Raw genomic sequence first — 25,772 nt, 5'->3', positions numbered from 1 at the left:
TTCTCGGGCGCACGACCAGAGACCCTGCCACAACTGGGAGCAGGGTTGGGGGACAGAGGGGTACCGCTCTTGGGCTCTAGAAGAGCTCAGCAGCTTTATGCACATTCGTGATGGTGCATGATCATCACCTCCACCTGGTTCCGAAGCACTTCTGTCACCCCAGAAGAGGGGCCCCACGCCCACCAGCTGACCCTCCCTGGCCGAGTTGAACCGCCACACTGTTTTCGAAGGTCTGCATCGCTCTGCCCTCCCCGCTGGGCTGTACCAGGGGTCCATGCCGCTGTTTGAAGCAGGCAGGGCCTGCACGGAATGCGAGCTCTGGAACCATCCCTGTGGCCATCCTGTGGATAGTGGGCTGTGGATAGCGGGCTGGGAGGCAGTAAGACCATTCAGGACCAAGACCTTGGGAGCCACGGAAGTTTCTGCAGAGCTTGCATGTCATTGGTTACCCGTTGACTGATTCTCCTGACCAATTCCGAGAGTAAATGGGTGAAGCAGGCAGAAACCTGGGGCCTGGGATGGTCCAAAAAGTCGCAGCTTCTTTCTGAGAGAGGACACTGAGGCCAGCAATGAGCCCAGGGCAGCTAAGGGAGTGCCCGGTCCAGGGAGCAGGCTCCAGGCCCGTTTCCAGTTGGCACTGTGACTTTCTCTGGTGGAGGGACCAGGCACTGTTCGATTCTGCCCACAAGGCGATTTTTACTAGTTTGTGAAAACCCACTCCGACCCCTTAAGACTGAGAAACTAGGCTGACCAGTGTACACGGACAGCCCACCACTCATCGGCTTGCCTTGTGGCCTCTCTTCCTGTCTCTGGGCACTAGCGCAGAATGCTCAGGACCTCCAAATACTGAGGCAGGGGCTGCACTCCTGAGGCTGAGTGGTGGTGGTGGTGGGGGGGCGGTGGGGGAGACCAGTCCTGCAGTGTGCCATGAGACAGCACTGTCTCAGACACCTTAATTCCTCCTTCCCCAGAAATGGTCCTGACCTTGGCTTGGGGTGCTCCCAGCCACACCTCTCTGTAACCTCCATGCACACAGCAGTGTGTTGGCTAGATGTCCAATAATATGTACCAACAGCCTGTTTTAGGGTTCCTCCTTTTGGCTGGGGCAGGGGATAGGCCTAGAGAAGCATCCACAGCAAAGTCCCTCCTGGGTTTGGGTGGCTTTCCCACCAGACTTCCTACCCAGTGACTGGAGTGGAGTCCAGATCTTCCAAGCTGGCCATCGGTGTGAACTTTCACAAGGAAGAACTGTTAGACCCAACATCGATTAGATAGCAATGTGGGTTCTGCCTCTGGGTGCCTGGGCCTGGAGGGGCAGAGGCTCCGGCCTCACCCTTTGGAACCTTGGCAGCTTCACCTTCTTCACCCTTCAGGTCTGACGCGAGACCCGAGGACGTGCCCTGCCTTCTGCCCTAGGTTTGAGTGTGTAGGACGTCGGGGGCAGCAGCAGGTCATGCTGCAAGCCCTGGACCTGCACAGTAGACTTCCCAGCTGGGAGCCGTACACGCGCCTGTGTCCCCTGTGGCCCGGATCCAGTCACTGCCTCTGGGCGCATGCCCAGTGGGGAAGGCCGTCTTCCTGGAGAGCCTGAAGACGGGTTCCCGGGGCCTGGAGGGATGGGCTTGGCCCCCAAGCCCTTCTGCAAAGGGTGCTGGCCGCGGCCCTGTTCCGGGTCTGTCGCCAGGAGCCGCTGGCTTCCCAGACCCCTGCGGCGGCAAACGTCCAGCCCGCATGCGGGAAGAGGCTGGGTGGACTCTGCTGTCCGCCCGGCGGCTGCGCAGAGTGGGGTCCAGGAGAGCAGGGAGATAGCCCAGGCGTCGCGCGTCTGCAGATCGCGCAGGCGCGCTCGCCCCGGCCCGGCCCCGGCCCCGCCCCCGGCAGCGCGGCCCCGCCCCGCCGGGTTGCTAGGGGAAGTGACGTCACAGCGCGATGGCGGCGGCTCCTTTAGGCAGCTGAAGGGGGATTTAGGCCCGGAAGATCCGAGTCCATCCGCGACGGGGAGAGGGCGAGCGGGGCCGGCGGGGCCCGGAGCAGGGGCGGCGGCGCTCGGACTGCCCCATCGGCCCCGTATTGAGGCGCTGGGAGCGGCCGGGGAGCCAGAAGGCGATGGTGAAAGCGGGGCCGTAGGGGGGCGGAGCCGGCAGCCGGACCCGCAGTAGCGGCAGCAGCGGCGCCGCCTACCCGAGCTCAGACCCAGGAAGCGGCCGGGAGGGCAGGAGCGAGCCGGGCCCGCCGCCGCCATGGAGCTCAGAGTCGGGAACAGGTACCGGTTGGGCCGGAAGATCGGCAGCGGCTCCTTCGGCGACATCTATCTCGGTGAGGTGCCCCTCCCCTGGGCTCGGGGCCACCGAGCCCCGCTTCCGCCCGGCCCCTCCGGCCCCCGCCCCGGGGACCCCGCCCCCGGCCCCCGCCACCCCCGGCCCCGCCCCGGGACCCCGCAGCGCCCCGGACAGCGACTCGCGGCCTTTCCGGCGTCCGGCCCGCTCCGCCCGCCCCCGAGGGCACCTGCCCCGCCGAGCGGCCGGGGAGTGGCCGGGCGCGGCCCGAGACCCTCGCCGCCCGCTGTCCGGTGTCGGCGCCGGCGCCCCGCAGACGGACAAAGGCCGTCGGGCGGGTGTGCGGTCCCCGCGCCCCGCGCGCGTGCGGGTGCCGCGTGGGGTGCGCCGCGGGCACGTCCAGGGCCGCCCGAGGCTCCCGCGCCCCTCGGCGCCCTTTGCGACCCGCGGCCCCGGCGAGCGGCCGCCGTGGGCCGGGCCGCGGCCTGGCCTTGGCTCGCCCAGTACGTGTTGCGCATCCGAGTTCTGTGCGGGGCGCCTCGCCCCGAATGAGAGCGACGTTGAGGGGGCCAGACGAAGTCCGTGTCGAGATGGCACAGCTAGAGGCAGATTCAGTGGCGACGCTCCCCTCGCGATTTTGTCCCTTTGACTATTAAATTCGGGGGGAAAATGTTTGGAGTTAGAATGTTCTGGATTTTCTCAGATTTTCAGTGAAAGAACACGCGCCTGCCCGCGTGTAATAAAAGGTCGACTTGACTCCCAAAGTTGGGCATTTAAAAAGAACTTTTTCGCATTTCTCAGAGGAATCGTGGGTAAGTCACGCCAAACTCCCAGGGTCGGGATGGTCCATCCTGGCTCGCGTGCGAGTGCGCAGACGGACCGCTGTTGCGCAAGTCTCGGGAGTAAACGTGTGGCGTTGGCGGCCCTGCGCTGCGGGTGGTGTCCCCCGGCCTACCTGTCAGGCAGGGAGGGTCAGGAACGGCTTTATCTGTCAGCACCCCTTCTGCCGGGCCTTTCAGCGGGTCCCAGGAGTGTGCGCTCACGCCCCATCCTTCCCTCTTGTCACCTGGAGAGGGGCCCACACGTTTGGTTTGGGTGGCTCTTACTGCTTTTAGTGCCTGGTTCCCCTACCGAGTCCCCGTCACATGCCATATTGATGCCTTTGAACCTGTATTTCAGCCTCCTGTCCAGCTGAGTAAAATACACTTTGGTGACATGTGGATTTTACTGTTTAAATATTTATGCGCAGTAGTCAGCAGGTGCATTCTCAGCATCGTTTGGGGAGGTGAAGGTCCGGGTCAATGCTAGCTATTTGCTTCATTTATAGAACAATAGATTTTGGCAAAAGTTTTCCCCTCAGGTCTAGGAGCTGTGCCAAAAAGCCAGCCCATCAGCCACCCTTACACAGGCATCAAAGAGCAGATATTTTAAAATTTCTCGTCCTCTGGTCTCAGGCTTTGCCAGACAGCTCTATGCTTGCCAGAGCTGGGTTCACACAGTCGTGTTATGGAACATTGTCACCAAGTCACAGAGATAAAAGCTTTATGGGAACCCTGCTTGCTTATCCCCCACTGCGACCTCTGGGCCTCAGTTCTTGCTGGGTGCACCAGTGTCCCCTGTCCCAGAGCAGTCCGTCCTCAGTCTCCCATGTGTGTGCTCGAGACTGTCCGGCTGTGGCTCACACCCCTCTTCCGTGCACCCCACGGCCCAGCCCCCAGTGCTCTGGGGCTTACTTGTGTGGCCCGAACACACCCAGTCTTTCCCATCCGCATTGGCTCTTGCCCACGTGGTGGTCCTTGCAAGCTCCAGCGACCCCCCTGGTCTTGCTAGCTTGAGTAAGATGGGCTGGAATGGCAGGTTGTGGGAGCCCACCGCGGACCGCAGTGACTGGCAGATGGCAGGCCCGGTGAGCCAGGGATGCATGGAGTCGTCTATACCATAATCTCCCTGTTCGTTTAGGCCACTAATTAGGCATTACTTAAGGAACTGAGTCCCCATCTTGAAAATCGGGACATCTCGTGTATTCTAGTGATTACAATGGAAATCGTTTCTACTCTCGTCGCTTTGCCAGTGGGTCAAGGCACTCTTGAGTCCTGCAGGTAGGTTCACCCGTTTGGGGGCTGGTGTTTGGGGGCCTGGATTTCCACCTGCGACTTTCTGTGCCTCCAGATGGTCGAGACTAGGAGGAGGGAAGGCTGGCCTTCAGCTTGCAGAGTGCCTCGTGGACCAGGAAGGCCCGGACTTGGCCCGTCTTCTCCATGGCCTGCAGCGCTGACACGGGCCTGTGACCCTGCACTGCCGGGTCATTCCAGCCCTTCCCCAAATTGTGCCTTCACAGGGGGCAGTATCTCGGGGATATGTCTCCAGGGCCTGGGCTTCAGAAAGGGCATACTGGACTTGGGCCATCGTGGACCCTGGAAGGTGTCTTGATCCTCAGCCAGATCCCAGAGGCTGTTGGGGCCACAGCGGCCACCTGTGGCACACACTTGGGCAGAAGGTCGCCTGCGGCTGGTGTTGTGCGTGCGCGTGAGGCGGAGGCTGCTCTCCCCCTGGCCTCCGTCAGCTCTGGCTTCCATGGCGGCAGCCCTTCGTGTCTTGCTAGCAGTGGCAACCAGAAGTCCTTTCCGCCTCTCATACATTTGATCACCTCTGAAGACAAAGGGAGAGCCAGTGTCCTGGATGCGGGCCTCGGCGGAAGAGCCCGCGCGTGCCGGCCACAGGAGCGGCCTGCGACCCTGCAGCTCGGCCAGGGCTCCAGGGCCGCCTGCGGGGCACATGTGAGCCCCCACCTCGTTCTCAGGGAGCTCTGTGCTCACCAGGACCCCGTCCTTCCCGACGGTCAGGATGGAGGTTTTCTTCCCACCCGCTCTTGGCATTTGTGTCTGCCGGCCTATCACCCCGAGGGACTGTGCTGTCTGACTTTGCGACGTGCACAAACACCTTTTTTGGGCGCTGAAGCCAAGGAATCTCCCTTTTCGATTTTCACGCTTTCCCCTCGCCGACTCGCGCTGCCCCTCAGCAGCACCCGGGGTGTCGGCCACGCCGCAGGGTTCCAGCGTGGCGGCTGGCTGGCCTGAGAGGAGCAGTCGCCTGCCCTCGCTCAGCTCTAGTCATCTGCCTGCATTCTTTAGGGTGGCGGCTGGAGCTGACAAGTCATGACACTGCATCAGCTGCCTTGTCACCAGTTGCCCTGCAGTGACCTTTGCCCTGCCGTTCCGAGGCCTCTCCCTGTTTCTCTGTGGATGTCCCTCCTTGGTGGCAAATTACCTTCCTGTTTCAGGACAAGGTCAAGCGTGGGGTCACTTAATTTACCATCTGCCTCATCCGCCCCACTTGAGAGACATGGTTTTGTTTTCCTGGGACCAACAGTGACCTAAGCCTACACACACACCACCGTCCGCCCGGGCCGAGCTGCAGGCGGTGGAGTTTATGTGGGTGCGGGAACATTTACCTGCCGCGTGGTCTTGGCTTGTTCTGAATCTGGAACCAGAGCTCGGCAGTGTCTTCTAAATGTCTGTCCCCATCTAGAAGTACTCCTAAAAATCACCTGTGGTGAAGCACCAGCTTTTGTAATTTCCAATTCGTTGCAGACCAGTGGTTTTGCAAAATAATATTAAAACGTAGCAGCAATGACATGTTGCTGTCAGAGCTGCTTGGTGCCTCCTCCCCGGGCTATCTTTGTCCCTGCCTGGACCACTGCAGTGCAAGGACTGGGCTTGGAGCAGCACTGTCCCTGGAGCGTGAGGCCTGTCAGCTGTGGGAAGTGGGACAGGACTGTGGGGTGCAGACGTGTGAGCCTCAGTCTTGCTCTGTGGCTTCTGATGTTTGCTTTCCCCAGGATGCAGGGACCTTCCAGCTCTGCTGCTCAGCACTCCCCCCAGGGGGCGAGGGCCTCCCAGGGGCGGGGCCTGCAGCGTGTGCTACCCTCAGGTGTGTGTGGCAGACAGTCCACGACCAGCCTGTTCTCACATCATCAGACTCAGGGCGACCTTCACGTCTCTGACCCCGGGGGATCCCAGCGCTGTGGCAGGCGTGACCCCGGGGGAGCCCGGCTCTGTGGCAGGTGTGACCCTGGGGGAGCCCGGCTTTGTGGCAGGTGTGACCCTGGGGGAGCCCGGCTTTGTGGCAGGTGTGACCCTGGGGGAGCCCGGCTTTGTTCTTAGTGTGACCCCGGCTGAGCCCGGCTTTGTTCTTAGTGTGACCCCGGGGGAGCCCGGCTTGTGGCTGGTGTGACCCCGGGGGAGCCCGGCTCTGTGGCTGGTGTGACCCCAGGGGAGCCCGGCTCTGTGGCAGGTGTGACCCCAGGGGAGCCCGGCTCTGTGGCTAGTGTGACCCCAGGGGAGCCCGGCTTGTGGCTGGTGTGACCCCGGGGGAGCCCGGCTCTGTGGCAGGTGTGACCCCGGGGGAGCCCGGCTCTGTGGCAGGTGTGACCCCGGGGGAGGCTGGCACTATGACAGGAGGATTCATATTGTGCTGCAGAGTTGCCTGGGGTCATTTCTCTCCCAGACTGTCCCTTTTGCAGGGGTCACTGTTCTTCGTTGGTTTTCTCAGCCACAGTGGAGTTTAGCTGGAATTGTGCTCTGCGTTGTCGAAGGTGCTGGTCCCAGTGGTGTTCCCAGGCCGTCTGCCCCGAGGGCCTGCGGCCCGGCTGGGGCGGCAGTGCCGACACAGCTGGAGGAACAGCAGGGCTCTTGCTGGAGGCTGTACAGTCAGCTTTGGGCCGAACGGAGTTGCTGATGTAACCAGTGGCATGAGTCACCCGCCTCTCCTGGGCTGGCGAGTTCAGCTCAGAGTCCAGGTCCTCACAGGAAGTCCGAGCTCATTTTTCACTTGCACAGTAAATTCTGCGGTGAAGACGCCGCTCTTGTAACTAGATAGATTGTCCCGGCCGCAGGAAGAACAGAACGTGTCACCTGTCTGTGTCGGGCTGGGGACAGTGAAGCCCTATACCCTGGAGTGGTCGCTGGCAGGACTGGATGGCGGCCCTTCCCATGGAACTCGGCACTGGGGGCTGGTTTGGGGCCCAGGCTCGCTAGAAGTGGCTGCATCTCATGCAGCCGTCTGAGCAGACAGAGGAGGCAGCTCTCTCTGGGATTCTTGGCCACTTCCTGCACGTGGACATGAGCAGGCTGCTCGTTCTGCTGCCTGCTGACCTTGCTTTGCCTCTCGTTTGGGGATCTTGAGGTGCGTTGTGACCACCCACCTGTTCTTCGCGGCCCCCTGGTAAAACACACTGCAGAACTCCCAGCTCATCTTCAGTGGCAAGGGGAACTGAGTCACCGAGGACTGGCCCAGCCCCGCAGTCTCGCAAGGAAGAGAAGGTCCCGGGCCCTCTCTGGGCTGCTGGGGCCAGCATGATGCCTTCCTCCGCCGGGAACCGCGCGTCGGGGAGGACTAGTACCTGTGCGTGGCGGGCCCAGGGGAGACCCGCACCACGTCTCTGCCGCAGTCCTGCGGTCAGCTCTGGGCCAGGCGGGGACGCAGGAGCACTTGTGTGTGGAGCCTGGGCGGTGCTGGCCGTCACGCTGCAGTTCTCGAGTGGAGTGAAGCAGAGATACAACATTTTTAGACAAACTCTAATTTCGTCTTTAAACTCATGGCTGATAATCGGGAGGTATCAGCCAGTTTTAATGTGACAGGTACATGTCACATTAGTTAGGGCTTTGAAAACAGGCCACCCTTCTGGCCTAGTGTCAGTAAGAGACACACAGGCCGCCCTGTTGCCCAGGAAGGAAGAGGCTGGCCGAACCCCCCAGGCGTCCCTGGGCCTGGCCCGCGCTGGGTTAGCAGTGATGCCTGCTGCTGGCTATGGCAGGCAAGCCCGCTGGAGAAGCACCCGACCGCTGAGACCTTTGTGTAGCTCCACCCTCCAGGCCGGGTGGACGGAGGCCCTCCCCCTAGGGAGAGGCCCGTCTGCAGCGTGGGGGATGGGGCCCACACGTAAGTGACCGGGAACACGCAGCCACTCGGGCCGGCAGCAGGGTGTGTAGGGAGGTTCAGACCGGAAGAGATGGGGAAGCCTGTCTCTGGGTCCCCTAGCGACGTCATCCGCGTGGGCACATAGGGAAGCGGTGGTGGAGTGCCACTCTAGATCTTTCTGTGCGCGTCGAATGCTTGCTGTTTTGGAAAGTGAACCGAGGATGACTTTCTGCGGGGATTGCCGACCCCCGACACTGTCTCATGCCGGGGGCGGAGGGCGTCTGTCATCCGGTCCTCGGCAGACTCAGGCAGCCAGCCTCCTGCTCCTCAGCGTGTTGTGACACGGGGTTAGGCGGTGGACACCAGATGACTAATGCTTATGACTCTCTGCCCAGGTACGGACATCGCTGCAGGAGAAGAAGTCGCCATCAAGCTCGAATGTGTCAAAACCAAACACCCTCAGCTCCACATCGAGAGCAAGATCTACAAGATGATGCAGGGAGGAGGTATGGCCTCGACCTGGTGGCGGCACCTGCTGTTTCTGCCCGGGGTGGGGGCGGGGTGAGTCCACCTGCTTCCTGTGGGGGAAGGGAGGGCACTGCCCAGGCCCCCAGCCCCGCGCGGCTCCCACAGAGCCCGTCGGGGGGCCTGCAGAGGGCCTTACGCCCCAAGAAACATAAGTTTACGCTTTGTGTGTGAGCACCACCTTCCTTAGCTCCGTCTTATGCAGCAGCATCTCTCAACTTGGGGTTTGTGTGGACTCTGATGTTCCCGCTCTGCCGGGGGTCCTGTGTGCCGCCCTGGGCTGCGTGCTGTGCTCATGGCGCTGGGGGAGTCCTTCAGGCTTTTCTGAACGGAGCAGGCGGTTTGAACTCAGCGCCGTCTGGGACCCCGTCCAGCTCGGTTCCTGTTCCGTTTCTGTACCACATCCTCCCCTCGGGCCTACGGGTGCCTGAGGGTGCCTATCCCGACCTCAGGGTCCAGCTTCTAGAGCTTTCTGGACTCGAAAATACTTTCTCTACGGGAGCAGGAGGGAGTTTTGTTGGGGGGCTTGGAGGTGTGAAGACCCTGCAGTGCGATGGCGGGTGAGTTCGTGCCGCTGCTGCGTGCTGGGGCTCCCTAGGAGCGGGGGCCGCGCTGCCGCCTCCTTGGCGCCCTGTCGGGAGCCCCGCGGAGAGCTCGTCCTCAGAGTTCCCAACATGTCCCCTGCGCGAGCGCGAGGCCTCTGTGCCGCTGCTGCAGCTGGCGCGTCTCTGTGGCACACGCGCCATGGGCCACGCAGACGGCCCCGCGGGACCCTTGCGGGGGGGTGTCCAGTGCATCTCATCCTGCATTTTGTGGGACAAGAGAGGCCATGGACCAGCACACGGGGTGAAAATATCTCAGCCCCTGTCGTCCCCGGGGAGAGGTCAGTGGAGCTGGCCCTGCGGTGGCCCTCGGCACGGGGCAGGCTTCTCGGGCACAGCTCTTAAGGTGGTGATGAGTAGAGTGAGGCAACTCGGATGCGGCCTTCGTGGAGGAGCCTGGCGCTGAGGTTGAGTGGAACCACCCGGCTTACAGGCTGTGTTGTGTTAAGGAGCAGCATCTGAGGACCGAAGCTGGGGTGCCCAAGGCAGTGCGGGCAGAGCCAGCCGTCCCCGACCTCCCCCGATCCCCAGAGGGCACAGGCAAGGCAGCCTAGACTATTCGCCGTGGGGACTACTCTGCTCAGAACACGGTGCCGGGAGCACCTGCCGCAGGAGGGAGGCTCGGAGCCGCGTCGACACTGCTGACGGCCCGTGTGCGGCGCCCGGCCCCCTGGTCCCCGCTCCCCGCTGCAGCTCCGCGTGGAGCAGCACTTTCCTGGTCTTCCCGTGGGAAACCGCCTCCCTGTCTGGCCGCCCCGCACACACACAGGCGCCCGCTGGTGGGCGCTGGCAGGACGCGAGGGTCCGTAGGTCGGGGAACAGGCTGTGCCCGCTGGAGTGGAGCGCACTCTGGCCGGTAGGGAGGGCGTAGGAGTCCGCCGCGCCAGGGAGTCCCGGTTCCGCCGCCTGCCCGCCTCTGCGTCCTATCCCCATGGGGGCACGGCCGCTCCATTGCTATTGAGGGACAGCCAGCAGCTCGGGCTCCTCTCTTTCTGCCGAGTTCTGGGCTTCCTTGCAGGTGGCAGATGCCGATGGCATTGTGGAAGAAGGCTCAAAGCCTGGTAGCTTGCACTGTTTATGTAGCTTGTGACACAGGGTCACCTGGGCCACTGCCCAGGTGATGGTGGCGTCGTCGTGCCTGGTGCAAGACCCAGGGGGACAAGTTGGTTGTAAGTGTTGTGAAAGCAGCTTTCCACACACGGGTGCGTTCGCTGCCACAGAAGTCCTGAGTGGGCGTCATCGGTCTCCTGTCCTGAAGGGGGCACCTGAGGCACTGGTGCCTGTGAAACTTCTCAAAGGACACAGATCTCTGCCTGCACGGCACACCTTCCAGGTCACTGCCACACAGCAGGTGTGTGCTCCCGGTGGACGGGGCCTGAGTGCTGGCTTGCCACCGTCTGCGGGGACCAGGAGCCCCTCTCCCCTCGCTCTCGCCACGTTTGCCCCTGACACCACGGCAACAAGACTCAGGTGTTCACCCGCCCCACGCCACGTCTCCTCCACGCGGGCCCTTCGGCGTCATAAAAATGCAGGTTTGTGGGAGGGAGCGGGCTTCCTGTGCTGCCCGGCCATGCCCATGTCCGCAGCTAGCCCCGCTGCGGAGCTACGTGCTCTCGGAGGAGCCTCCAGGCCAGGGCCGCGTGCGGTGTGTGCCGGACTGCGGACAGGGGCTTGGCTCGCAGGGGCGGACGCCAAGGCGGTCGCCCAGGTTTGCCCCCACCCCCGCGCAGACCAGCCTGGCTGTGACTCCTCAGCATGCCTGGGCTGTCCTGGCTGGCGCAGAGGCCAAGGTGCGGATTTAAAGCATAAGGGTGGAAAAGGAAGAAATGAAACTTAACGAGTGTGTGATCTGATTTCCTATCCAGGAAGCCCAGAAGCTCAGTGGGAGAGCTGGCTCAAGGTCAGAATAGAAAGCCAGTTCATCTCATTACACCAGCAACAGTTACAAAATGTAATTCTTTTTTCCCTTTCAGTATCAATAACTTTTATTCATTGTATTTTCCCGGGGAAAAGGGTCAGTGTGTGCGTTCCACAGTGACAACGCGAGGGAGGGAAGTGCCGGCCCCGCTGGGCGAAGCGTTAGACTGTTGCGCCAGGCGTGGGGTGCTGGGGGCCGGGGCCCCGTTTCCTGTGGTTCACAGTGATGGGGAGGGATCTGGGACAGAGCAGGAGCTTAGGCTCCCCCCACACACATACATCAGTTGAGGTTGTCACGCAGCCGCGGTGCCCAGCGGTGACCATGGAGTGCCATTCGTGTGTTACCTGTTAACCCTATAGCCACATCGACAAACCACTGCACAGCGGTTCCTGAGTGACATGGAGATGGCTCAGCTTCCCTCCCTTGGTCTCCTGACCCCACTTTCTACGTGGAACCCCCCCCCACCAGGATTAGAGAGCCAGGTAGGCTTGCTCCATCTAGAGTCAGCAGTGCATGTGGCGTCAGTCACATCAAGGGATGGTCTTGACTCCGGTTGGGAACAAGGGATGGAACTTCTCTAGCTTCTTCAGATTTTTGCACATGTTATTTAAGAGCTATGGAGACACCCCACAGAGCAAATGTATGGGTGCGGGGTCTTTTTCTTGGGGAGTAGGGGGTAGAGGAGGGAGTAGGGTAGGGTAGGGTAGGGTAGGGGTCAAGGATCTGAAAGGGGGTCTCAGGACCCCAGCTTCAGGAGGGCCCCAGGCCTGTCCTTTAGGGCCTTTACCTGGTACAGAACCTTTTGTCAAAGATGTGGCTATTTTTTTGTCAGTAGAAAGAGAAGTTGGTAAACAAACCCCACAAAAACATGGAGAATAAAGAACACATTATATTATGTCAGTTGGGCCACCTAGTGGTCAGTCACCACATCAGCAGCTCGCACAGTCCTGCAGAGCCCTGACGAACAGCAGGTGGGGGGGGGAGGCGAAGGGGCCAGCAGTTGGGGCTGCACGCACCCGGGGTCAGACAGACGACGCCCTGTGCTCCGCTGCCTTTGTCCTGTCTCGACGCGTGAGTCCCAGCGTGCAGACCAGCCCCTTTGCTGCAGCTGCAGGGCACCGCCCGCGGCCGCACCGTGGTCCCTCTGGAGGAAGGCTGGACGGGAAGGCCCAGCACTGGTCACGCTTAAGGACTTTGTACTTCATACAGCCGCCCTGGCAGCTTGGGCCGGGCGCAGGGGTGTCCTCAAGGCCTGTGCTGGCCAGCTAGCAGGTTTCACAAGCGCTCCCGAGCCTGTGGTGTTGGCTGCCCTGGCCCGTGCCGGCAAAGGTTCCGGTACGTGACGCGAGCGTGAGCCCTGGTTGGAGGTCCGGGCCGGCCCTGTGTCGGCCCGCGAACGCCCTAGGCCGGCCTGTGCCTCGGCTGGCCTCTCCTCCCCCGTGGGAGATCACACTGTGGGGCCACCTGCTGAGAACCTTGGCTCCCATGATTTCTTGTCAGTGGAGGGGCGTCAAGAGGATCTGGCTCCTCAGCTGGAAGGCGGCTCCGTGGGGGGCGCGCCCCTCGCGGCTGCTCCCTGAGGTGCCTGCTCACGGGGCAGAAGCGCGCAGAGCCGCAGCCAGCGTGTGTACGCCCGGGAAAGAGCCTGCAGGACGCGTCGTTTGTACAGCCAGTGACATCTGCCTGTGGGGCCCAGGGGCAGCTACCTCAGGACGTGTGCCCAGTGGTGGGGCGGGCTCGTCCCCTTATTCTGTCGTCCGGGACAGTTCAGCACCCTCTCTCAAGAGCAGGTCGCAGGGTGGCCAGCGGTGGAAAACCCTGCTCAGCCGCCGGGAGATGTCCTCGGGCTCGTGCGTGGTCCATCAGACTGGCCTCATGCCCAGCCTTTTCACTCTGCCTGGAGCAAGCTTGGAAGGGCACGTGTCGGCCACATTGGGGTGATGAGAACCTCAAAATTAGTAATGGATTATCATGGCACATGGGAGGGGGAGGCAAATTCACAGATCCACAACTGAGCTTCACACAGTCAAGTTCCACAGAAAAGTGCAGAAGGAACCATCGGAGATGGAAAATTGCCACTTTATTGATTGGTTCAGGCAGGAATCATCAATACATGCAAACTCAGGAGACGAGGTCTTGATGCTACCTGCAAAGCTTCCTCCGTAGACAACTTATTAATAACAGAAAAGTACCCTTTGGTGAAGAGACCTGGCAGATCGTATCTGATAAGTGGTCAGACTCCACAATCGGGTGAGTCAAACCGAAGACCATCCTGCAAAATTACCTGAACTCCCCAAATCTCTCTGTGCTGAAAGCTTCAACAACCTTCTAGGCTTAAACATGTTCCCAGATTAGACCCTGGGTCGGTGGGGAGAAGCTACGAAGGATGGTTTTGGGACATCGGGTGGGGAGACACGTGGGCTGTGCTAGTCTTTAGCACATCGCCGTGCGGTCTGGGCGAACGTTGACCCCAGGCCTGTGTTAGCTGCACGCAGAGATGGGGAAGGCCTTGGGAGCATGTGGGCCAGGGATGGTGGGCATCCTGCCTCATCCGGAAACCCACTTCCAGATGGAGGAAGGAGCTCAATGTGGGGAGCAGAACGGGAAAATGTTTTTGTTCTTAAAAGTCAGTGTTTTGGGGAAGTGTAGATAAATTCAGTGAGAACTTCAACAAAGATAAAAAACATAAAAATGGAAATGGAAATTATAAAAGGGAACCAGTCTGCAATGAAGAACACATTATCTGAGATGAGAAGTAACATTAAACGGAATAAACAGTGCATAACAAAAAGGATCAAATGCCCTGTCTAGAGGACGAGAAGGCCAAGGACACGCAATCAGAATGGCAAGAGGTAAGATGCCAAGACTATAAACATAATTTAAGGAGGATGTAGGACACTATTAAGGGTCCAGATATCTGTCTGATCAAAGTAAATCAAGATGTTGAACAGCCGTGTGAAGAAATGACGATGGAAAACGTCCCTCACCTGGTGAAGGAAGTGGACGCAAAGCCCCAGGAAGCGCGGAGGATCCCAAACATCGGGGGAAGGAGGCCCACGCCAAGACACATAATCCAGTGCCAAAGGTTAAATGCAAAGAATATTAAAAGCAGTCAGAGAGAAACATAATTATTTATAAGGGAACACCCATAAGACTGGCAGCTGATTTTTCAAAAGAAACTATGTTGGACAGAAGGGCTTGGCAAAAAATTTTCGATAGAATGAAGACCCAGGATCTACAACCAAGGATACTTTATCCAGCAAAGGTATCATGTAGAGTTGAAGGATGTATGAAGAGCTTCCCAGCAAGAAATAAAGGAATTTATCACCACCAGGCCATTATTACAGGAAATGTTGGAGAGACTTCAAGAAGAAAAAGCATGTGTCAAAAACAGGAATAAAGAATGGTAGCAACTGCATTCCTACCAATAAGTACCTCAAATGGAAAAGAATTAAGTGCTCCAACTAAAAGATAGAGTGGGTGAGCAGAAAGGAAAACAAGACCCCTACGCGCTGCTTGTGAGAGACTCACTTCAGATTAAGAGACTGAACGGAAGAGGAGGGAAAAAAGTATCGCTTTGATGGACCCGGAAGGTATTTAAGTCAGACAGAGAAGGATAACCTGTGTGATTCCACCTACATGAGGAATCTAAGAAATAAAAAATCAAAAACAGACTCACAAATATAGTGGACAATTTGGTGACAGACAAGAGGGGAGGGAGGTTTGGGGGGCTGGGAGAATGGGATGCAGGGTTAAAGAAGTACAAATTAGTAGCCGATGGATGGTCACGGGGATGGGGAGCACGGCAGAGGGAATGCAGTTAGCATTAATATGATGGCTAGGTGGAGGGTTGGGATGGAGGGAGCAATTGGGATCATTTTAGGAGCTATATAGATGTCTAACCAATGTACGGTGTACTTGAAACTAAGACAAATTTTAAGTAAATAAAAAGTCACTATGTAGTAAAGCACGTGTTTTAGGTGTACAGTGTGGTAAGTTTTGCTGTATCTTCACCCTCATGAACCCATCACAGTAATCAAGGTAGGTAACGTGTCCATCACCCGTTAAGTTTGAGTCTCCCTTTGTAGTCAGTCCCTCTGGCCCCAGGTCACCACTCACCGGTCATGGGATTAGTGCGCATCTTCCAGAGTTTCACATACGGGAGCAGAGCCGTCATGTTCCCCTTTGAGCCGCATCCGTGGCCCCTCTGCGTTGCTCAGCAGCACCCCATGTGGGCGGGGCAGTGTCCATCCCCCGCCTGTGCACAGACATCGGGGTTGGGTCCAGGTCTCCGGCAGCCGGAACAAAGCTGCTGTGGGCCTCCGTGGGACACCTGTGTGGACGTTTCTTTCCTTTTCTCTTGAGTAAGCAACTCGGGGTGGAATGGCTGAATCAGACGTGGGTGGGTGCGCTGCCTCTGAGAAACAGCAGCCTGCGTTCCCCGGCGGCAGACCGTCTCCCCTTCCCGCCTGCAGGACCCGAGGGCTCCGACAGTGTGTGTCTTTCAAGAAACGTGTCCGTTTTATCTAAGGTATTGCAATTATTAGCGCAAACCTGTGAACAGAATTTTCTCGTTAGCAGCTTAACGTTTGTAGAATGTCGTTATAGCCCCTCATTCTTGATACTGGCGATTCGTGCCTTCTCTCTTTCCTGCTCTGTCTGAATAGAGGTGTGTCAAAAATTCGAGTTCTTAACCAGTTTATGGTCTCAGTAAGTTTTCTGCTTGCGACTTCACTAATTTCTACTGTGATCTTTTGTTTCTTCTTACTCTGGGTTTAATGTCCTATTTTCTGAAGATGGAAGCTGGGATCGTTGCTCTGTCTTTTCCGCTACAGGCGTTCAGTGCAGCTGGAGTGGCGCCTCGCAAATCCTGAGACACGGTTTCCATTTTCGTTTAGTTCCACATGCTTTCCAGTCATCCTTTCGATTTCTTCCTTTGATCCATGGTAGTTTTGAAGTGTATTATTTGGCTTCCAAATATCAGAATTTTTCAGAGCTCTACATTATTTACTTCTAATTGAATTCCACTGTTCTCTGAGCACATGCTTTATATACCGTGAGTCCTTTTAACTGTGTTGAGACCTGTTCTGTGCGCGTCCTGGCCGATGCCAGTGCATGCTGGCGGAGGCCGTTCTGTTGAGAGGGGTCGCCCAGGCCCCCAGGCCCAGATGAAGTTCTCTCTCCTGGCAGTTTTGCCTCGTGTGCTTTGAAGTCCTTGGTAGCTCCGTAAGTGTTTAGACTTATGTTCTCTTGATGAATTGATGGCTTTGTCACTGTGGAATGACTGCTAGGTCTCTGGAGATACCCTCTTCTGCATCCTGGGCTCACATGGCGTCCTGAGCTCTGACATTGGTGTGGCCTTGAGACCCATTTGTGTCTGAAGGGTGCCTGTTGCAGGCAGCGTGTGGGGTCGGTCTTTCTGTCAAATCTGAAACATGTGCCTTCCTCAAATCCCTTCATTTTCGTTACAGCGTGGATGCTGTGGCGTAGGAAGTTGATCGTTTGTGAGGGCTGGACTGCGGTGAAGTCGGCCGGGGTGGCCCTCCCAGCCGCAGGGCCTGCCAGCCACCTACTGCATCTATGTTTGATGTGACTGACGGTGGGGTAGGTTTGAGTCTCGTCTTGCTGGCGGTTTTTGTTGCGTTTTTTCCTCCTTTTTTTTGGCCATCGTTCGGATTAATCAAATACTTTCTTAAACTGAATGATTCTTCTCATGATCAGCTCCCGTCGGCTTATTGCCACCCCTCTCATTGCTCGAGGGGTTGAGTTAGGGCCCGTCAGTCACCCTCGCCTGTCAGCCTCCCCTCGGGTGGTGCTGGCACTTCGTGTGGAGCAGCAGGACCTTACGGGGGCGCGTCCCCGTCCCTCCCACCCCAGCCGTGTGACGCCGTTGTGCGTGTCGACCTGTGCACCTCCCAGGCCCTGCGTCACGTTTCTCCTGACACAGCCATCTCTTCCGCGTGTGCTGCCGTGGGCCCCGACGTCCGTGCAGCGTCCCCGCCCTCTGTCCGTCAGGGCCGCCGGCGATGGGTTCCTCAGCTTTTACGTCTGACAGCGTCTCCATCTGTCTCCGCTGTGCCGGGGTTTGCAGCCTGTACTGGAACGGTCTGTCGGCTTTTTCTGAGCGCTCGGAAGCTGTCCCAGCACTGTGCTCTGCGCCGAGTTTCTGACGGGAGGTCGCAGTCACCCTCCTTGTTGCTCTGTGCACGACACGCCCTCTGGCCACTTCCCTGCGGGTCCCTCTGTCCCCAGTGGTGAGCGAGGGGAGCCTCGGGCGCGAGCGTGCTGTGTCCCTGGTTCCCGTCCTCGGGGAGTGTTGGGCTTCTTGGATCTGTGGCTCTACTTTTTCATCCATCTACTCCACTGTGACCTCGGTCCCGGGGCTCCAGTTACAGATGTGTCAGGGCCCTTCAAGTTGCCCACAGCTGACTGAAGCGCTCGTCGGCTTCCGCACTGGTTCCTTGTGCTGCGCCTTCAGGCTCACGAGTCTTGTCTTCTGCAGCGTCTGACCTGCCGTCGACCCCACGCAGTGTGTCTGCACCCAGCCGTTGCTGCCTCCAGCTCCCACAGTCAGATCTGGGGCTTTCACGTACGTCCCGCCCGTGCCGTGCTGTTGGCTGGCTGTGACGCGGAATGGTTACAATTTATGATAACTGTTACTGCCTTTCTCTGCTAATTCTGACGTCTGAGTCAGCCTCTGTTGACCGACTGTTCTCCGTTGGGATCACATTTCTGCTGCTTTGCATCCCTGGTCATCTCTGGGTGCCAGTCACTGAATTTTACCCTCGCGCATGCTGGGTATTGTGCTGTTGCTCAGATTCTCCCTCGGCACTTTCGCGAGTTCAGTTCCTGCCTTTCTGCCGACACTTGAGGCAGGATCGAGCTGCACTGGGCTGCACTGGGCAGGACTGGGCAGGACCGGGCTGGACTGGGCTGCACCGGGCAGGACTGAGCTGCACCGGGCAGGACTGGGCAGGACCAGGCAGGACTGAGCTGCACCGGGCAGGACTGGGCAGGACCGAGCTGCACCGGGCAGGACTGGGCAGGACTGGGTAGGACTGAGCTGCACCAGGCAGGACCGGGCAGGACTGAGCTGCACCGGGCAGGACCGGGCAGGACTGAGCTGCACCGGGCAGGACTGGGCTGCACCAGGCAGCTCCTGCCTTTCAGGTGTCAGCAGCATCTGTCGCTCCTTATCCCGGAAGCAGCATCTTTGTGTAGCTCCTGTATTTTGTTACCTTTTCTGGGATGTTGCAGATGTGAGGGTCAGTGGGGTCCCTGTTGCTCCATCTTGGCTGGAAGTCGAAGTAACATAACGTTGGAACTTTTAAAAGAAAAAGTGATTCTGAGTACAGGATGGGTTTCTCACATCATGTACCAAAAAGCTTACTCATAAAGGAGAAGATTGATATGTTTCTGTTTGTTAGAGTTTAGCATCTCATCAAAAGACTCCAAAAAAAAATAAGAACATGCCATTAGATGAGAAGGTATTTGTCTCACTTAAAGTAGTGATAGTTCATTATCCAGAATTGATAAAGAACTGCTGTAAAATAGAGAAAAGGCATCTTCATAGAAAAAACTGGCAAAAGCATGATAGACGTTTGAGAGAAGAGGACGTACGTACGGCTGGTAAATACGTGAGAGGGGTCCCGCGGAGAGGCGAGGGGGGTGCCGGTGCAGCGCGGGCCCTGACGCGACGCCGGCCGGCGCCCTCGTCGGCAGGGGGGCGTTCACTGTCCCGTGCGGCGAGGCCGCGTGCACGCTGTGTTTCTGGGCGTGTCCGTAGGGCGAACAGACACGAACGGGGATTCGACGGTCAGAATTTGCGCCAGTGGACACACGTAAGAATATGCTTCCCCGTTGGTGACGGGAAAATCAGCCCTGAGCAGCAGGGTGACAGACTAGGCCAGCGCAGTGTGTTCTCTGAGCGGAGTGTCGCACAGTGCGCACGCTCGGTTAGAAGCAGGGAGATGCTGACTCCCCGTCGTCCTTATCTGGGGCGCACAGGAGTGGGGGGTGGGGGTCAGAGTCAGTGCGATTCTGAGGACTGCCAAGGTCTAGGGGCGGCTACAGGCCTTTGCCACGTTACGCTTTAGAACTTAGGTGTTCAGTTTGTTCTCCTGTAAGATACAGTTTTTTAAATATTAAATTTTAAAAACGAAAGAGTTGTTTTAATGGTGGCAAAACTTACTGTAAAGCTATGCTAAAAACGTCTGCGCTTTTGTATAGTCACGGATCACGTAATGACATGGGTACGTCCTGAGAAATGCTCCGTTTGGGGTTGGTGGTTGTCGTGGGGACGTCGCGGAGTGACTGGCGCGCATCTGTTGCTGTGGCCAGCCGCTCGCTGGGCCGCGTGGTCCAGCCGCTTCTCCAGGCTGCCGGCCCGCACGGCACGGCGCCGGGCGCTGTAGGCCGCTGTGACATGCTGTATCTAACAGGAAAAATGGCAGAAATACCACGTAAGAGAGAAAAAAAAGGTACCGAAAGCGGCTCTGGGTGAGTCAGTGAGTGAGGGTGAGTGTGTGTGACGGCCGAAGACACGCCCGTGCCCGAGGGTGGACTGTACGCACCCCGCACGCACGTGTGAGACCGTGAGTGCAAGACGGAGTGACGCCCTGCGGGGCGACAGAGCCAGCGTGACGTGCCCCCCCCGCGCCCCGCGGCCCCCTCAGTGCCCCCCGCGCCCCGCGGCCCCCTCAGCCCCCCCCACGCCCCGCAGCCCCCTCAGGCCCCCCGCCTCCCACAGTCCCCTCAGTCCCCCTGCGCCCCACGGCCCCCTCAGTCCCCCCCGCGGCCCCCTCAGTCCCCCCGCGTCCCACAGTCTCCTCAGGCCCCCCGCGTCCCACAGTCCCCAGTCCTCCCCCCGCGCCCCGCAGTCCTCCGTGGCGGGAAGGGCGGGCTCTGGGAAAGCAGTGAGCCTGGCGCAGCCGCGGCGCAGACCGGAGACGCGGAGGTTCGTTGTCCTCGCCACACTGTGCCCCGCACGGCCGGAGGGGCCGTGTCTGCGGGACGGGCAGCGCAGCCTCGGCCACGCCAGCGCCCCCACTGCACGCATTGTGACAGACGTGCCACACTAACAGAGCACGGCAGTCGTAGGGGCCTCTGCTTTCCCATTGTGTTCCTCTGCCCGGTCGCCGCCTTCTCTGTCCTGTGCGCCTCGTGCCCTGTGTTCACCTTGAGTCACTTCCGACTGCTGCCCACCGGGCCCTGTCAGAAAGCAGGCGCTCGTCTCGTGGGTCGTCACGGGGTGCGAGCACGGGTGCCGCGGTCTCCTGCCGCAGCCCGCCCCCTGGCGCGCACGAGCTGAGCTCGCGCCCCGCGGTCTCTTGCAGTGGGCATCCCCACCATCCGGTGGTGCGGGGCCGAGGGGGACTACAACGTCATGGTGATGGAGCTCTTGGGACCGAGCCTGGAAGACCTCTTCAACTTCTGCTCGAGGAAATTCAGCCTCAAAACCGTCCTGCTGCTGGCCGACCAGATGGTGAGAGCCAGTCGTCCGCCCTCGGTCCGGCGCTGCGCGGGCGGAGACGGGCACGGCCCACACGTGACGGCCCAGAGGGCCACGCGGGGGCGAGCCGCCTTCGGCACGGCACAGTGCGCTCACGGGTCTGCGGCTGGCGCAGACCGGCGTTGGCTGGCGCTCTCGGCCACAGCCGTCCACCCCCGGGAGCACCCGCGGGGGGGCCATGCGAAGCCCGTGGAGGGGCTGAGGGTGGTCGGCTCAGTGTCCCCTCCCTGTGTCGAGGGACTGGCCGACGGGCGCAGGGGGCGCAGCCCCAGGCTCGCTGTCCAGGGCTGACGCGGCCCCCGCTCTGCCCGCAGATTAGTCGGATCGAGTACATTCACTCCAAGAACTTCATCCACCGCGACGTGAAGCCAGACAACTTTCTCATGGGGCTGGGGAAGAAGGGCAACCTGGTGTACATCATCGACTTCGGCCTGGCCAAGAAGTACCGGGACGCCCGCACCCACCAGCACATCCCGTACCGCGAGAACAAGAACCTCACCGGCACCGCGCGGTACGCCTCCATCAACACGCACCTCGGAATCGGTGAGCCGGGGTGCTGACCGAGGCTGCCCGGGCCGTGTCCGTCTCGGCTCGGAAAGGCCAGCCCCTTGGGGGCCTGGGCATGGGCGGCACGTTTCGGGGGGAGGCCGTCGTCAGATCTTCGTGGCAGAAGCGGGCTGCGGGGACCGTGGAAACGTTACTTTGAGGTGCAGAGGGGGCGGGTGAGTGAAGGCGCTGTCTGACCGCTGTGGCAGTAGTGTCACTCGTGGGGTGTTGAAGTTTCCTAACGGCATATCTGGGCCACCTCTGGTGAAACAGAAGGCTCAAGTGTACATCTCTGTGATTCCTTTTTTAAACACTCACAGCACCTGGTCTTCCCGGGTGGTCTGCCATCCAAGCACTAACCAGGCCCCACCCCGCTTAGCTTCCGAGATCGGACGGGATCGGTCGTGCTCAGGGTGGCGTGGCCACAGACTTCTGCGATTTTTGAAGTTCATTTCCACGATAAGCGCTTGCTGCTGCAAGTACCGTGCACCCTCCTCGATCCATTTCCCTTTCCCTTTCCAGAACAATCTCGAAGGGATGACCTGGAGTCTCTGGGCTACGTGCTCATGTACTTCAACCTGGGCTCTCTGCCCTGGCAGGGGCTGAAGGCCGCCACCAAGAGACAGAAGTACGAGCGGATCAGCGAGAAGAAGATGTCCACCCCCATCGAGGTGCTGTGCAAAGGCTACCCCTGTGAGTGTCCTCCGGGCCCCGCTGTGCAGGGCGGGCGTGCCGCCCAGTGCCTCCGGGGTGCTGGGAGGCGATCCGGACCAGCCGCCCGGAGTCTGGCTCTCAGGGCCCCCCAGCCCCAGGCGCTCGTGCTCAGGAAGGTGCACGGTGGCTGGGGGCCTGTGCGTCAGCCCCGTCAGGAGCCACGGCTCAGGGACGTCTCCCTCGCCCTGGGGGCTGCCCCTGGGGCAGCTGCCGTGGACGGTGCTGCGCAGTGCTCTGGGGATCCGCGTCGTCACTGGTGCCTGACCTTCTGCGTCTGACCCCCCAGACCCCGGGTGGCAGTGGCTGGTGCGCTGTGGCGCTCACAGGCCGCAGGGCGGTCCCCAGCGTGTGGCTCGCTGGTCAACACCAAGCTTCTCGTTTCGCAGCCGAGTTTGCCACGTACCTGAACTTCTGCCGTTCATTGCGTTTTGACGACAAGCCAGACTACTCATACCTGCGGCAGCTGTTCAGGAACCTGTTCCACCGCCAGGGCTTCTCCTACGACTACGTGTTCGACTGGAACATGCTCAAGTTCGTAAGTGCCGCCAGCCCCAGCTGCGGGGTGCGCGCGTGGGGCCCGGTCCAGGAGGCCGCGTCTCTGACGAGCAGGCGGGCCGGGCTTGCGTTTGGATTGGAGGCATGTTGGCTGCGGTGTTCCAGGCAGGGCTGGGGCCTGAGGGGTCCCCCTGACGGCGAGGCTCTGGGCGGCCAGGAAAGCCAAGGCAGGCATGCAGGCGATGGGTGGCCCCTTGGCCGGTAGCACGGTGAGGGCCACAGAGGCCCCGGGGAGCGCGTCTGAAGCGCAGGTCTGCCAGACCTGAGCTCTCAGTCCTCGGTAGTTGAAGGACCGTTTGCCAGTGTTGTCAACCCCAAGAGTGCCATGCTTGTGACCGGGGCCAGGCGGCAGGGTGCCGGCGTGTCCGTGGGCAGGAGCCGAGGCTTTGCCTGACCCCCACCCAGCCTCTGTGGTGGGTGCTGGGCGTGCAGTCTGACTGTGGCGCGTGACGAGCCACACTGGCGCTCTGTGTCCTCTTACGCACCTTGCTCGTCAAGTTCTCACGCTCACTTGGGGCGGGGGGTGGGGCTCGAGCATGCCCTTGTCCCGCTGGGACGGGCTGCCCATTCCGAGCCGACACCGTGGCTCATCAGCCCTCAGTGCCCCGTGGGGTGCCCGCTGGTCCAGGTCTCCCACTTCCGCCACAAGCTCGCTCTGCTTAGTTCTGAGCTGGAGACAGAGATGGGAACCTTTCTAGGGTGACAGAGCCTGACTGAGGAGCAGAGTCTGTTTTTCAGAGGGTGCCAAGCCGGAAGCCTCATACGCTCACCCCATGAGGTGCAGGGCCGGGGCGGGGTGGCTGCAGCCTCCCTGCGTGTGGGACCAGCCAGTGAGCCAGCTTGACCGGACCCAGCCAGTGCTGGGAGGAGAGGGCCCTGGGGCTGGCACTGCAGGTGGCCCGCGTCTGGACATCGGTGTCCAGCCAGAGCCGCGCCGGGCTGCTCGTTCCGGCACGCCCCCCTCACCGGGGCCCGGCACACCTTCCCTGAAGGGCCGGGCTGAGTCATTTGGCTTTGCAGTCTGCAGGGATGCTGCCACCCAGCTCCGTGACACAGCTGGACAGCCACCGTGGGCCACGCGCACGTGCGCGAGCCACGCTGTGCCGGGAAGCCCGCCGGCAGGAGCGGCCACGGCCGCATTTGTCTGCGGGCCGCAGGTTGCAGCCTCCTGCCCGACGGTGCCGAGGCTTTGTGTGTAAGCGTCAGTGTGTGGGTGTCGCAGCGGGACCAGTGACACCTAGTGTCCGACAGCCGCTTCTGACTGAGTGGGGGTGCCCGATGGTGCCGGGGCCCACCACGCGCCCCCCAGGACAGACGTGGCTGCCGGCCTCCCCGCCGCGGTGTGTGCCCACACCATGTCCTCCCTGGGGCCGCCTCGGCCTCCGCGCCGGCTTCTCAGACCCTTGACCATCACCACGTTGGGCCAGCCTCTGACTCCAGGACGACACCCTGTCCCTGGGTGGGTGACAGCAGAGGAGAGGCCGCCCTGCCCCGCCCGCGATGGGAGCCCGGAGGCGGCGAAGACCCTGGCGCCGTGGTGCTCGGGGTGCGCCGTCCTGCAGGGAGGAGCGGCTCGGTGACAGACGGGGTCGCGGGCGCTGGTCCCAGATGCCCCTGGGGGTCTCAGGCCGCAGGGACAGCCCGGGCCCTGGGCTATCGCAGCCCGCTCAGTCCTGGTTCCTCCCTCCTCAGGGCGCCAGCCGGGCCACCGACGATGCGGAGCGGGAACGCCGAGACCGCGAGGAGCGGCTGAGACACTCCCGAAACCCAGCCACCCGCGGCCTCCCTTCCACCGCCTCGGGCCGGCTGCGGGGGACACAGGAAGTGGCTCCTCCCACGCCCCTCACCCCTACCTCGCACACCGGTGAGTCCCCCCGGCGCCCGGCAGTGGGCCGTGGGGGTCGTGTGCGTGGCGGCTGCTCTGCTCGCTCGTGCCGTGTGGCCTGAGGGGAGGGGCAGCTCCCCGGGCCTCCCGCTGCTTGTGGTCGTTCCCAAGGAGGGCGGGCCGTGGAGCAGCCGTCCCGTGGGCTCCACGAGCACTTTGCCACTGTGGCTTCTCACGACACATGCGCCCCGGGAGCCTCTCGGGCCCCCGCCCACAGGAACACGTGCCTGGTGTTTCTGGGAGCTTCGTGAGCCCTGCCCTCGGGCGCCGGCCGGGTGGCGGGGCGCAAGCAGCCTGTGGGCGCCCGGAAGGCCTCGGCCGCGCTGGGCCTGACGGTGCAGGCCCCCCACCCCCGCCACCTGGTGCCGCACGGCTGCGCGCCCCGCCTCACGGTCGCCGTCTCCCGCCCCGGCAGCTAACACGTCTCCTCGGCCCGTGTCCGGCGTGGAGAGAGAGCGGAAAGTGAGCATGAGGCTGCACCGCGGCGCCCCCGTCAACATCTCCTCGTCCGATCTCACGGGCCGGCAAGATACCTCCCGCATGTCCACCTCACAGGTACGCAGGTCGCGCAGGCGCCCCGCTCACCGAGGGCAGGACCCAGCTCAGGCCTCTCCCTGCGTCTGGGCTGGTCTGACGGGGCCCAGCAGAGCGGGCCGAGGGATTTGAAGAGTTTCTTCCCTCTCTCCCTCTCTCTCTCCCCCTTCTTTGAGGGTTTAACTGGTGAGATTCGTTGTCCCGTGGCTGCTGTCTGCCCCCTTGGCTGCAAGCCTCGGAGGGAAGCTCCGTGGGGCCAGGGCTCGCCTCCTCACCGTGCCGGGTGGAGTGCGGGCCTCCGCGCCTGCTGCCCAGGCCCACCTGGCCTTGGGGGCCCAGCGTCCTTCCTGCAGACTCGCCTCACCACGCCACGCCACACCACGCCGGGGGCCTCGTCCACGTTCTCACGGGCCAGGCAGAGCCTGTGCCGGGGGGCGGGGGAGCGCAGTGTGCACGGAAGCCTGCGGCCCGGGGCCTGGCGACGTGCGGGGCGCGGGGACCACCTGACGCCCCGTCCGCGTGTCTTCCCTGGCGTGGCCTGGCGCCTGCGTCCTCCCACGTCCCCCCCACTGCGCCCTCTTCCCGCCCGGGCCTTGCCGCTGCTGCTGCGCCTTTGCGGGCCACGCTCAGCACGCAGGTCTGCGCCCTCGAGTGGCTTTCTGGCCCCCTCGTGCGGGGCAGGCAGGGGCCAAGAGCCTGCCAGCCGGGGCGTCCTCTCCTGCTTCAGCCAGCGTCCCGCGGGAGCCGGCGCGGGGTGCGGAGGCAGCCCCTGCCGTGGTCACCGTGG

The 25,772-nt window shown here is 61.1% G+C and overlaps 1 protein-coding gene and 1 pseudogene across 4 annotated transcripts in view; one reads left to right on the top strand and one right to left on the bottom strand.

Moving 5' to 3' along the window:
- Positions 1–1,926: 1,926 nt before the first annotated feature.
- CSNK1D (casein kinase 1 delta) overlaps positions 1,927–25,772 on the top strand; it is a 31,672-nt gene continuing 7,826 nt past the window's right edge. For 3 of the 4 annotated variants that reach the window (XM_036222714.1, XM_016132969.2, XM_016132970.2), the window contains exons 1-8: positions 1,927–2,316; positions 8,591–8,701; positions 20,576–20,724; positions 21,066–21,294; positions 21,820–21,990; positions 22,398–22,546; positions 24,259–24,430; positions 24,867–25,006. In XM_036222714.1, the coding sequence (XP_036078607.1) occupies positions 2,241–2,316; positions 8,591–8,701; positions 20,576–20,724; positions 21,066–21,294; positions 21,820–21,990; positions 22,398–22,546; positions 24,259–24,430; positions 24,867–25,006 (1,197 nt within the window). In that variant the 5' untranslated portion in view covers positions 1,927–2,240. Of the gene's footprint in view, positions 2,317–2,713; positions 3,089–8,590; positions 8,702–20,575; positions 20,725–21,065; positions 21,295–21,819; positions 21,991–22,397; positions 22,547–24,258; positions 24,431–24,866; positions 25,007–25,772 lie in introns of those variants that run through there. The other variant, XM_036222715.1, reaches the window with a different exon arrangement.
- On the bottom strand, positions 21,609–21,727 carry LOC118604786 (annotated as a pseudogene).

This window comes from Rousettus aegyptiacus, unplaced genomic scaffold, assembly GCF_014176215.1.
Source record: "Rousettus aegyptiacus isolate mRouAeg1 unplaced genomic scaffold, mRouAeg1.p scaffold_m13_p_6, whole genome shotgun sequence".
NCBI lineage: Eukaryota > Metazoa > Chordata > Mammalia > Chiroptera > Pteropodidae > Rousettus > Rousettus aegyptiacus.
This window is presented reverse-complemented; position numbering and strand designations above follow the sequence as displayed.